Raw genomic sequence first — 12349 nt, 5'->3', positions numbered from 1 at the left:
CCGGAAATTCCTTAAACTGATAGCAGCGAGGCTACCCCTCATAATGATGGCCGCCATCTGTCTCTCTCATCTTCTCAGTGGTTCGTGAACTAAACAAGGAAACCCTTGGGGAGAAAGGAGGGAACCTGAAGGCAGCAGGTTTAAAACAAATAAAAGGAAGTTCTTCACAGGGCAGAGTCAACTTGTGGAACTCCTTGCCTGAGGAGGTTGTGAAGGCTGGGACTAGAATGGTGTTTAAAAGAGAACTGGATAAATTCATGATGGTGAAGTCCATAAATGGCTATTAGCCAGGATGGGTACGGAATGGTGTCCCTAACCTCTGTTTGTCAGCGGATGGAGATGTTTGGCAGGAGAGAGATCACTTGATCATTGCCTGTTAGGTTCACTCCCTCTGGGGCACCTGCCATTGGCCACTGTCGGTAGACAGATACTGAGCTAGACGGACCTTTGGTCTGACCCAGTACTGCCGTTCTTATGAAGTGGTTGCAGGGGTATATGGAGTGCAAATAAGAGAGTAACGAGGGCAGGGTAGATGGATCATTGCTTTTTCTCCCAAAGGGTGATCACTGGAACCCATTGGAACCTGAAAATTATGAACTCAATGTATCTTTTTATGTACTAGTATTCATGCAAACGACTTCCCAAATTGCTTTTTAAAGTTAGTTTCAAAATTAGGGCTAATTCTAGTTCCTGGGTATAGTGTAAATAAAAAGGTGTACATAGGAGAATTACAGGTGGGAGGAGAGATTCCTCCACCCACTGACAATCAGTTGGGGCTCTCACCATCTCTCTAGTTGTTATTAGAGTCTCCTCTCTGGCCTGCTAATATTGTACAGGCTCATGGATTTAAGGGATCAGGGGAACTGAATAATGACTTCCATAGCCATATTTCCAAATCCCTTTGCTTCTAAGAGATATTGTAAGTCATTTGAGAAAAACACTGTTCTGATTTTGGTTTGAAATCTGGAGTCGGTACTAAACACTGTAATTTCTGGAGTATTTAAAGAATGCACAGAAGTAGGTTTCCAGATTGGCTCCTCTTTCTTGGTAGCATGATGTTCAAGAAAGGGTATGTCTGTAAACAGAACACATGTAACCATAAAGACATTCCTAAAGATTTGAGGGCTCTTTTGAGGTCTTGCAGAGAGGATTAGAATGCTTTTTTTTTTTTTAATTTCAAAGTTATACCAGTTCCAATTACTCCCTTTGATCAATTAAAGCACAACCACTGCTGGATCTAGGGATGTGTTTCCTAGCAGAATCTGAAGTAGGATTCTAGCTCCACCTTCTACAAGAAATAGGGGGGAAGGAAAGCAGCTCTGTTTTCATGGCAGTGTTCTGCTGCACTTACATGTTAAGCTTTATTCTATGAGGGGGAAAAAGATACTTCTGGGAAATAAAGGAAAATACTGTCAGTAATAGCAAAGTGGGTTGTTATAGTGTATTTGGTTTCTATTATTCGTATTCTGTTCCCTTGGAATATTTAAGAACAACTTTGCCATTGTTTTTCTGAAATGAAAAGAGGAGTCACATACAGCACGTGCTCTACAGTGGAACTGTATTTTCAGTTCAGTGGAAATTATACAGCAGCTTAACTGAGGGTGTAATTAATCATTTGAGTGGAAAACTTGCTACATTTGACAACGGTCAATATTAAAATTTAACAATTTTGGTCAGTAACATTCAGATTTGCAATGGTAGGGGAAAAGTGTTTGTTTTCTGAGTATAGCAAAAAAGGAATGGATTATAGTAAAAATAAATTAAATATATTCTTAAGTATCAGAGGGGTAGCCGTGTTAGTCTGGATCTGTAAAAGCAGCAATGAGTCCTGTGGCACCTTATAGACTAACGGACGTATTGGAGCATGAGCTTTCGTGGGTGAATACCCACTTCGTCGGATGCATGTAGTGGAAATTTCCAGGGTCAGGTATATATATGCAAGCCAGAAGCAGGCTAGAGATAACGAGGTTAGTTCAATCAGGGAGGATAGAGCCCTCTTCTAGCAGTTGAGGTGTGAAAACCAAGGGAGGAGAAACTGCTTTTGTAGTTGGCTAGCCATTCACAGTCTTTGTTTAATCCTGAGCTGATGGTGTAAAATTTGCAGATGAACTGAAGCTCAGCAGTTTCTCTTTGAAGTCTGGTCCTGAAGCTTTTGCTGCAGGATGGCTACCTTTAAATCTGCTATTGTGTGTCTAGGGAAACTGAAGTGAAGATATCAACATACCCTTTCAGATGTCGGAGCTGTAAGTAAGTATTGAAAGTGTATGTTCTATGCTGTATTTAATATTTCTTTAAATAGCTATTTTGAAAAAGATGAGTTAGAGTCAAAAACAGATTTTTGGAGAAACATTAAATTCTCTACTCATTGTCTTAGTTAAATATTCAAAACTTATTTTAGTGTATATAAAGGTTCAAAGCACAATGTCTAAAACAAAAATAGGATGGTTCTTTTAAACACCTTTCTTTACACAGAAGGCCATCTTAATGTTTACATAGATTTCTAATACATTTTTAAAAAGGATAGCTTTTAAATACATGCAGCTGATTTACCAGCTGAGAAACAGATGTAAACATGGTCACGTTTTCAACCTAAAATACTTGATGTAACTAGACAAACATTTATATTCCCCACATGTATGGTCATATTATAATTTGCCTAAAATATACTTTGTTTGCATGGGCAAAGTTACCTCAAACTGGGCTACCGTGTCACACATTCACAATTATATCCTTAGCAAATGAATTTGGCAGATTTACGGAGTACATAAGAATATTTTTAAAATATTCTTAAGATAATAAGAATTTGAACAATACAGAAAAGGAGATTGATCCATATTTAAGAAATCGATTATCAATCCTTCATGTAAAAAGCAAATAATCTTTTAAAGCTTCTATTCAGAGGTTTAAGAGCAGGTATCAAGAAAAAGTGTCAGTTTCGATAGCATGTCATTCACTGAGACAGCTAAAACAAAGCCAGCACAGAACCAGGACTCGGTTCTTATCTGATCATTAACTGATGTTCAAAGCATCCATTTAAAAACTTATCTTGAGAGGTCTGACAAGAGTTTTAATTCCAGGGATCTACAGAACTTCATTTGTTCTGCCCCAGAGTGCTATATGGATAGAACAGTTCAATATCTAGTTTTAGAAAAAACAATATTTTAACTGATCTACAGAAACTTAAAGCCACTCATCTTGGATATACAGTAATGAAAGTAAATGTGTTCAGAGACTGAGACCTCGATTACATGGACAACTTTTAAATTAAAAAAATACAGGTTTCACCATTTTTATTAAAGACATTCACTTACAGTTTGTAAAAAAAAATTCTAAACATACATAAAAGTTCTATCCAAGAAGAGATAAGGAATGAAAGTGTCCCACCCCTTGTGACATTACAATACAAACTCAAAATTATACAATTTAAATTGGCTTAATCTTGAAATGTAATCCAATGAGACTGAAGACTAGACACTTAAGGTCCTGCACCAGATAGTAAAACACCCGCAACCCTTCCGGATCCCTAAAGGACAAAAAACAAACATTAGTTTTCAAGTCTTTAAGAGTAGTTTCTAAAACTAAATCCAAAAAAAAAAAGCCACAGTGCCGAGATTGTTCTTTTTCATCAGTGACTGACTTAAAACACCATGGTTCAGTCTGGTACAGCTTTTTACTGTGGTAAATTGATAGTTCTATGCTTAGACTGAAGGTCGTATACTGTAAGTCTGGCCCACATTCACTATTTACTTTTAAAACGTACAGCCTTTTTGTTCCATACGTTAGTTTAATATCGTCACTAAGACTTTTAGAAACGTGTTACAGAATCTTTTTAGTTTAGCTTAGGGGTGAACTACTGTTTGTGTTGAAGTAAATGGGAGTTCAGGGCAAGGATTTCACTGTAAGAGTTCATAATTTATTTTTTCAGACTCTTAATACATTTTGGGGGTTTTATGCACAGACAATATTTTATAATTCACTGAGGTAGTGTGCAAAATACTTTGCAGTCATTTTGCTACTCTACAAAAGAATGAAATTCTGCAGTGTAATAATTAACAGAAGATCCTCCAAAAGAGGCAGTATGAGACAACAGAAGTTTTTGAATTATAATGATCATCATGTATTAATGAGTGCTCCCAATGTAGATTTATAGATTGATTGCAGTTACAATAGACATTCCTTATTAAATGACACCATTTTGGCAAAACAGGAATTATTCTCAGACTACATACTTGGATTGATTTACATCAATAAGTGATCCGATTTTTGATGTGGTAAAAGAGATGTGTTCATCACCAATTACAATTTCAAGCTCCTAGAAAATAAATAAAAAATCCAGTCAAACAGCAGAACAGCTTGAAAATTATGCTGGTTCACTCATAGGAACAGTTTAAATGTAAAACCATTTTATTTCACTGCTTAAAAACAGCAAATCTCATTATACACGACTTAAATACCCAGGCACTCACCCTTTCAGAGGAAACTGCTCTACTACTCAAAGTTTTAAATTTCACATATTTACCAATCTGTTAAAAAGAAGATTCTAGTGGATCTTTTCAGTTTACAAAAAAAAAATGTTAAATACCTAGTTATGCTTATGACAAGCAACCAAATCCAAATTAATACAATGTCGTTAATGCAAGTGGAAAAGCTACTAACCTGCCGACCAACTCTGTCAGGTGGAGGCCATAAGGCATCGTCTTCTTTTGTGATTTCACTGTCATCAATTATTCTCTTCAGTTCCTCCATCACACTCTTGTGTACATAGGCCTACAAGCAACATTTAAACTTATCTTAATATATACCGAAGAGCTGATGCGTAAGCACAGAAAACTACTTAATGTTTGAAAGTTGACATGTTGACATTTTTAAAGTATTTCAGGCCCCTGAATCTCTGAACAAGAGCACATACTTTCAAAATTCAGAGAGCTCTTATGAGGATTTTCAATAATCATATGCATACAACTTATAAGATGATGAACCATCAGCTTCTAGAAGAAGTTAAAGAAACTGTCAAGGCAGTTCTTCATATTACAAATATATATGACCATAAGTCTCAGTTCTAAAAAACCTTATTCAGTTGAGTAGCCCTTGCTGGGGCTTGAAATCAGTGGGTATAAATGCATAATGAGTATTCAGGCATGTAAGGGTTTGCAGAAGCAGGCTATTATTCTACTCCAAAAATGGGTTGTAGAAAAGCTGTCATGTCTAATCTATTTACAAAAGTTAATCTTCCTTATTGTATCTAGGATGGATCGAGCATGAATGAAATGCTCTTTTATTAGCCTTCTTGTAGGTTACAGAAAGCATTTACAAAACAGAGTTTGTTCAGAGGTTATGGACGTTACCACTCTAAAAGTGTTGAAGGCACACAGATAAATAGCTGACACCAAGCATTTAGTTCATCCTGGTCCACTCATCTAATCATGAAGAAGTAAAAGGCCCAGTCACCCTTTCTGGAAGAGACTCAAATTAGGAAGATCAAGTCTCAGGGGAGAAAAGAAAAGTGCATGTACGGGAGTAGTGACTCTGTGGCATGTTCTCTGCTCCCCCATCCCCTGTTGACTAGGGTGTATACCTAAGCAAGAAACAATAATGAAGAATAACCTTTTAAAAAAAATTAGATGTGAAAACTTTTTTACACTCAAAAAATATTGCAATACAATTTATGCCAGATAAAACTAATTCCTAAAGTAAATTAGAACGCAGGGAGAAAGGTGGCATCAGAAAAGGAAACAACAAAGGATGATTAAAGCACTGGACTAGGATTCAGGTAACAAGGATTCAATGCATGGCTTTGGCACAACCTGTGTGACCTGTCAATTGGAAACTTCCCTATGACTGCAATGGGCTTTGGATGATGCCCTTAATTTTTCTGCATCAGTTCTCCATATGTAAAGTGGCAATAATCTGTCATAGAAATGGTAAGAGGATTAATTAATTAAATCAATTCCTGTTTGTGAGGTGATTAGATATTATGGTGATGGAGCCATAGAGGTAACTATAGCTAAAAGCAGTTTAAAAGGAATATTCACTTTGATTAAGTTTTAAAAGCCAATTATAGAAATTCATTAAAACCATTTATTTGGTTTAGCTTTATTTGCACAGCATTCAAAGACATGTTTACTAAAATACACAAATACCATACCTCTTTTCTGATCATTACATCATTTTTGTAATTGCTGTTGTTGGCGTATCTCAGTTTTCCTGTTAAAATAAAGATGAGTATTAGATTCAAACTACAATAGACAAAGTACTGCGATGGTCAATATGTAATGATTGTAAAATGTAATAAAATAATGAAACACATGTATGTTTGTATGGGAAGCCACATAAAAAGGGAAGAGAGCCACTGTTAGTGTGTGTTAAGTACGTTGACTCAGCCTTTTATCTTTCCAATGCTTAAATTGGACAATACCTCTACAAACGGAGGTTCTATTATATAATGGTAAATGTTGTATTTTGGGTACTTGTATGGTAGTGATTTTGTAAGATTGCTAATACTTTGTAATTAAACAGCTATAAAAATAAATCAATTAAATTGTTACATAAAGGTTTCCTCCAATGCCCTTGTCTAAAATTTCTATTCTATCCGTTGTGGGGACAAGTTGCTGGTCTGGCTGTCATTCCCCCATCTTAGAGAGTGCTGTATTTTGATTCTGAATCATTTGAAAATCATTTTAGATACTGGATATGAAAGCTGCTATATAGATGTAGGCCGGGGTAGCCAATTATTTTTTGTCAAGGTCCAGATTTCTTGTTCAATAGTCAAGATCCAGACTCCAGAAAAAATAATGATAGTAAGTAAATAAAAAGATTTCTGGGTCTGTTCAAAAGCATCTAGCAGTCCAGATTTGGTCCGCAGTCTGCCTATTGAATACCTCAATGTAGGCCACTTTTTTCCCTGAAGTTTTTCAACAAAGAGACTCAGTTTATTCTAGGGTTCATGCAGGCGGACCCATTCACAAGACAGCTATTAGCTGAATACTCATCTATAAGTGTATTGCAGCTGCACAAGACTCCCACAGCCTCTTCTCTGCTGAGAGGAAGAGCTATAACTAATAAAGTGGGCAGTCCTGGCCAGGGAAGGGATGTAGCCATGTTATCCAGGAAGATGCAGATTCAGGATATCTCCAGGCAGCCTATGCTGGTAGGCTTCCATAAGAACCCCATCTATACTTCAATGCTGCCCTTACCTTGCTAGGTGCAGCTCCCACAGCTGATTCAAATTGTGTGCAATTTAGAACCTCCGGTGGTAGCAGAGCCCAGTAAGAGAAATCAAATACATCTGTGTATTAAATATTTACTAAGAAACTAAATCTGTTCCTAAATCATTATTTTAGCAGACTATTACTGATGTATAACACATTGGAAGGCAGGAGTTGTAAATGCTGAAACAGCTGCAATGGACTTTATTTGTATTTTCCATTATTTCAAAACTATGCAACTGGTTAGAGGGCTTGCACTACAGTTATACCGGGAAATACGTCAATTAACTGCACTAGAAACATTTAATTATAACTTCTGAATTAACTAGTAACATTTTTGGTAGTAGATTAATATAATTGTGATCAACACTTTGACAATATTTAATCACAGAAATCAGATATTAACTATTATTTTAATGGACACCACCAAGTGAAGATAAATATCACTTTTGAATTTTTAGATTTTCTCTTATTTTTATTTTGTATTACAATAATACCGCATCACGACTGGTACCCAAACGTACTAGGTGTAGTTTAGAACCTCCTGGACATAGTACGTATACAGTAACAATCAGTCATGAGTGCTGGAATACGGGGAGGGCAGGGCCCTCCCGCTTTTTATAAGCAAATGGGCCTGGCCCATCCATTTTTCGCCATGGGTAACCCTCCTCTTCCCCATAGGGCCCCAGCCCTGCCCCCGTAGTCAAGTCAGCAGCTGGAGCCTGGCTGGGGAGTCCAGGCAGCAGGGACACCACAAACCCTCCAGCTTCCCAGGATGGGGTGGGATGGGTAAGAGCTGCCCCCAGCCTGTGTCCCTGCCCCTTGTCCCCTCCCACCCCGGTGTAGGGCAGGTGGAGGGCCCACGGCTCCTCACAGGTGCCTGGCCATGCAGATCTTACCATGGCCGGGCTGTGTCTCCGAGGCCCCATCCCCCAGGTGGAGCTGGATTAAGGATAGAGCTGCAGAGGCAGCTGTGGGGAGCTGCGAACCCTCTACCTGCCCTGAGCAGGGGGACCGCAAGACAGGGACACAGGCCAGGGGCTGTTCTCAGCCCCCCAACCCCAGGCAGATGGAGAGTCCATGGCTCCCAGCCCACTCCAGTTTCCACTTGGCCAGGGGCGGGGTCTCAGGAAGAAGGGGCAGGGCCACAGAAGGGGCAGGATCCCTGGCCCCCTGACTTTTGGGGAGGCTCCACCAGAACTACAATCAGTACTTGCAGATTAAAAAACCCCATACAGTCAAAGAATGGAGAAAAAACAGTATTCTCTCTATTTTACTGACAAGGACTGAAGGCACAGGAAGATTAAGTGACTTGCTCAAGGTCACACAGGAGGATTCTGTGGCAGCGCCAGGAATTGAATCCAGCTCTCCTATATCCCAGTCCAGTGGGCCTCAGCCTGTTTACAGCCCGTATCTGACAACATATCCTGTATAGCCCTGCTCAGTTTCCCCTGGATAGTCAGTTTCCCCCATTTGTGTGGCAGCAGAAGAGAAAACCCTCTACAAATAAGAGATGGTAGCAGTGAAAGCACAACAACTGCCAGGGAGGCTTGGGGCAGCTTCGTACCTGAGACGACGTTTTAATTAATGTTTAAGCAGCAAAGAATCCTGTGGCACCTTATAGACTAACAGACGTTTTGGAGCATGAGCTTTCGTGGGTGAATACCCACTTCCTCAGATGCATGCATTCACCCACGAAAGCTCATGCTCCAAAACGTCTGTTAGTCTATAAGGTGCCACAGGATTCTTTGCTGCTTTTACAGATCCAGACTAACACGGCTACCCTCTGATACTTAATTAATGTTTAACACTGTCTGAGCTTCAAGCTGGTGCCCGTGCATCAGCCACAACTCGGGGCTTGGCGGCTACTGCCCGGGCAGACCCCGCCTTTCGCGCACATCTCGCCCGTCTCCTGCCCATCCCCCGGGGTAGCCCCTGCGCGCCGGCCCCCGGAGCCCTGCAGCCGTGTGTCACCCCCGCCCCCTTCGCCATGAAGCCGATGAGCTTCGCCCCCCTCCCCAGCTCAGACCCCGGCCCTCACCGTCCGGCCGGAACTCGAACTCCAGGAACTCGTGGCCGAATTTCCCCTTGTGCCCCACATAATACCGCAGATAGAAATCGCTCCCCATGGCCGCCGAGAGACCAGCGTGCACCGCGCCTCCGGCCCCGGAGACCAGACAGCCCGACCACGGCGCTGCGCTGGGGCGGGAGCGGAGGGACAGCTTCCGGGCGGGCGCAGAGTGATTACGCAATGCCGGAAACTTTGCGGCTAGTTGAGCATGCTCAGTAGCAGCTTCTGAAGCCGCTGCCCTCACTCTGCAGTTGCTTGGACTCAGGTTCTGCTCGTGCTTTTTAGCGGGGTTCAAAGGGGGCAGAGCAGGGGGCAGAAAGGTACTGGCTAGAGGGGTCAAGAAACTGGAGCCAGGAGATCGGCTGCAGGGCAAAATCAGGGATGGGGCGGGCTTAGAAGCCGGGGTTAAGCCCAGAGGGTGGCGCTGCCAGAGTATGACATTGGGCAAAACCCTGGTTCAGGGAGAGGCGAGGGGTTAATAGTTACACCGGATGAGATAAGCCACCGCCTGTGTTTGCAAAAACGGGGGCAGAGGGGTTGTTTTATTTCCCGTCTCACAGGATAGTACATCTCAGCATGGGCTTCGCAAGGCTGGGTTCTTAAAGGCACAAGCATCCCAATGCCTAGATCAGGGGTTGGCAACCTTTCAGAAGTGCTGTGCCGAGTCTTCATTTATTCACTCTAATTTAAGGTTTTACATACCAGTAATACATTTGAATGTTTTTAGAAGGTCTCTTTCTATAAGTCTATAATATATAACTAAATTATTGTTGTATGTAAAGAAAACAAGGTTTTTAAAATGTTAAAGAAGCTTCATTTAAAATTAAATTAAAATGCAGAGCCCCCAGGACCGGTGGCCAGGACCTGGCAGTGTGAGTGCCACTGAAAATCAGCTTGCGTGCTGCCTTCAGCACATGTGCCATAGGTTGCCTACCCCTGGGTTAGGTCCTATGATGGTGTCCCTTGAATAGATATGCAGACAGAGATGGCAATGGGGTTTGTTGCAGGTATCGGTTCAGGGATTAGTGTTTTTATTGTGCAACAAACCAGAGTTGTGGGGCTAAATCCAGAGCTGAGGGAATTTTTCCTGAGTAAAAACTGCACAAGTGTCTCAAGATTATATCCACATGTGTTAGGAGTAAAACATCTATTCCTAGAGGAACTAGCTCCTCCCTGAAGAATTGCTTGCTATAATACTGTATATTATCTAGGAGTTGGTACAGGGTATTCCTAATGAAGATCAAGTGTTTGACAAAAGTTCCATTAGTTAGAGTGCAAACAAAAATAAAAGCCACTTCTTTCATTTTGAGCCCAGTTACAGAACTTGTTAAATCCATGACCAGAGCCAGCAGCCTTGTTGTATGTTTGAATGCTCGCTTGCATAATAAAGACTTTTGCACTTGGACACCACTTTACCAATGCATTCCCTTCAATGAGGCTGTAGTTAATTGGATAATGAAATGCCACTAGCTAGCATTAGGCTGTAAAATAGCATTGGCTGTTAGGTTGCAATGGGAGAATGTTTCTATTTGAACTTTCCCTAGCTATCTCAGATACTAGGCTCTTGAGAGCCTATCATATGCAGGCATTTGTTAAAATCAGGCACCCTGGAATATCAGGGCCACTAAATTCCTATTTCTTTACAGCATTCTGTAATGAAAAATTTGCCTGCTGACAAGCTCCCATTCTATTCTTGAAAGTGACGCTTTTCCAAGTGCCAGGAAAGATTACTTCTGCTTGGGAAGGAGTTCTGCAAAGTGCTTTCATTTCAGATATATAAAGGCAAAACTCAGAGGTTGCATGCTAGTCTTCTGGCTACGAAAATTGCTTGCACTTTACCAAACTCCCGAGTTTAAGCTGCATCCTGAATCTTCCTCTGCAAACCCATAATGCTTATAGCCTCTGGCATTATACTGCTGCTGCAGACCGGGTAGACAACCTGTCTCCTGGTGAGCATTACACAGCCCAACACTGGCTAACCCCCCGTTGGGTACAGATCTCTGTACTAAGGGAGTGAGCCCCCTAACCTGTGGGCAAGTGGTACCCACATCACACGCAGGCCCGCCTGAGGCCTCTAGCTCTGGAACTCTGGTCAGTTAAGTTTCACTGAATTGACAACTCCCTGCCCCATTCCCTGGACTCCTCACGTGGAATGCTCCACCTCTCCCAGCATCTAGGGACTTGGCATCTTCCACGCATGCTCACTCGTTCAGCGGACAGTGAACGACAGCTCATTGAGCCAGTGGGAGGGAACATTTGGCGAAAGCCCCGCCTCCTCCAATACCGTATGTGGAAGAGTCCAACGCGGGATGTGAGGGGGGGAGTGTGTGTGTCAGTGAACCAGTCCGAACCCTGAAATACGGGCGGGGGAAGCTGAGACCTTAATCCTCGTCTCTATTCTGGCTCCTTCTTCGCTGCTATTTAAGCTCCGTGGGCTGCCGTGAGGATCCGTGCGTTCCTCCCCCCCACGATCACCATGGTTTGCTCTCCCCTCTCTCACGCTGTTAAAACTGGTTTGATTTAACCGTCATAGGGGTGATAATAACGTCATCATGTAGCTGTGTGTTGATTGGTTGGGGAGGTAGCCGGGCTGGTCGTGACCGTTAGCCCAACCGTTGGGGTGGGGGTGAGCTGCCGTTGCCGGCTGCGCTGGAGCTGTGGGGCCTCGCGGTTCGCGTTGGGGGGCAGCGGGAGGGCCCCTCCGTAGCGCTGGGCGCAGCCAGCCGTTGCGAGCCGGTAACGACGCTGAGCCAACGCTATGTCCGGCAGGAGTAAGCCCTGGTCTAGCTGCAGCTGCCCGGAGCTGGCCGCGGGGCAGCGAGTCGGAGCGGGCGGCCCAGGTGCTGCAGCCCGGCTGCCCCAGGAGGAGTCTGAGGCGCAGGGACGGGGCCGCAGGGCTAACCCCGGCCCTGGGGACCCCGCCATTGTCAAGTCCCCCAGTGACCCCAAGCAGTACAGGTGAGGGGGGCGGCACTAAACGGGACCGCAGGGGAGGGGGCCGTGTGGGGAAGAAGGTGGAAGGGATAGTGTCCCCTCGCCTCTCCCCCAGCATCACGGGGGTGGTGCAGAGGGC

General features: G+C 42.8%; 3 protein-coding genes across 20 annotated transcripts in view; 2 read left to right on the top strand and 1 right to left on the bottom strand.

Annotated features, from left to right (window-relative positions):
* Positions 1 to 2565, top strand: part of CPT2 (carnitine palmitoyltransferase 2) — a 29519-nt gene extending 26954 nt beyond the window's left edge. Inside the window, exon 7 of the mRNA XM_050962433.1 lies at positions 2105 to 2565. The gene's annotated coding sequence lies outside the window, so the exon portion shown is untranslated. The remainder of the gene's footprint in view (positions 1 to 2104) is intronic.
* Positions 2566 to 3275: 710 nt separating this feature from the next.
* Positions 3276 to 9431, bottom strand: MAGOH (mago homolog, exon junction complex subunit). Of its 2 annotated transcripts, XM_050962448.1 has the most exons (5): positions 9247 to 9431; positions 6146 to 6204; positions 4657 to 4767; positions 4230 to 4312; positions 3276 to 3523 (listed from the first exon to the last, which is right to left on the bottom strand). In XM_050962448.1, the coding sequence occupies exons 1-5, from the start codon at positions 9332 to 9334 to the stop codon at positions 3424 to 3426; spliced, it is 441 nt and encodes a 146-aa protein (XP_050818405.1). In that variant the 5' UTR covers positions 9335 to 9431; the 3' UTR covers positions 3276 to 3423. The 2 variants fall into 2 exon arrangements, with proteins under 2 accessions (XP_050818405.1, XP_050818406.1); XM_050962449.1 differs by lacking the exon at positions 6146 to 6204 and having other exon boundaries at positions 9247 to 9410.
* A 2213-nt stretch (positions 9432 to 11644) lies between these two features.
* LOC127055393 (nardilysin-like) overlaps positions 11645 to 12349 on the top strand; it is a 123587-nt gene continuing 122882 nt past the window's right edge. For all 17 annotated transcript variants that reach the window (XR_007775470.1, XR_007775471.1, XM_050962300.1 and 14 more), the window contains exon 1: positions 11645 to 12234. Coding sequence is in view for 15 of the 17 variants with exons in the window: in XM_050962300.1 (XP_050818257.1) it covers positions 12035 to 12234 (200 nt within the window). In the remaining 2 variants the exon portion in view is untranslated. The remainder of the gene's footprint in view (positions 12235 to 12349) is intronic.

The sequence above is a fragment of the Gopherus flavomarginatus genome, chromosome 7, assembly GCF_025201925.1.
Source record: "Gopherus flavomarginatus isolate rGopFla2 chromosome 7, rGopFla2.mat.asm, whole genome shotgun sequence".
Lineage (NCBI taxonomy): Eukaryota > Metazoa > Chordata > Testudines > Testudinidae > Gopherus > Gopherus flavomarginatus.
Note: the sequence above shows the minus strand (reverse complement) of the source record. Positions and strands in the feature narration are given on the sequence as shown.

What these genes read in the sequence shown, in the direction of transcription:
- MAGOH (XM_050962448.1), bottom strand. Translation starts at nt 9,334, where the DNA reads ATGGGGAGCGATTTCTATCTGCGGTATTATGTGGGGCACAAGGGGAAA. An exon ending in GTTCGAGTTCCGGCCGGACG is followed by an intron (nt 6,205 to 9,246) that starts GTGAGGGCCGGG and finishes TTATTTTAACAG; the next exon opens with GAAAACTGAGATACGCCAAC. An exon ending in ATTGATGTAAATCAATCCAA is followed by an intron (nt 3,524 to 4,229) that starts GTATGTAGTCTG and finishes TTTGTCCTTTAG; the next exon opens with GGATCCGGAAGGGTTGCGGG.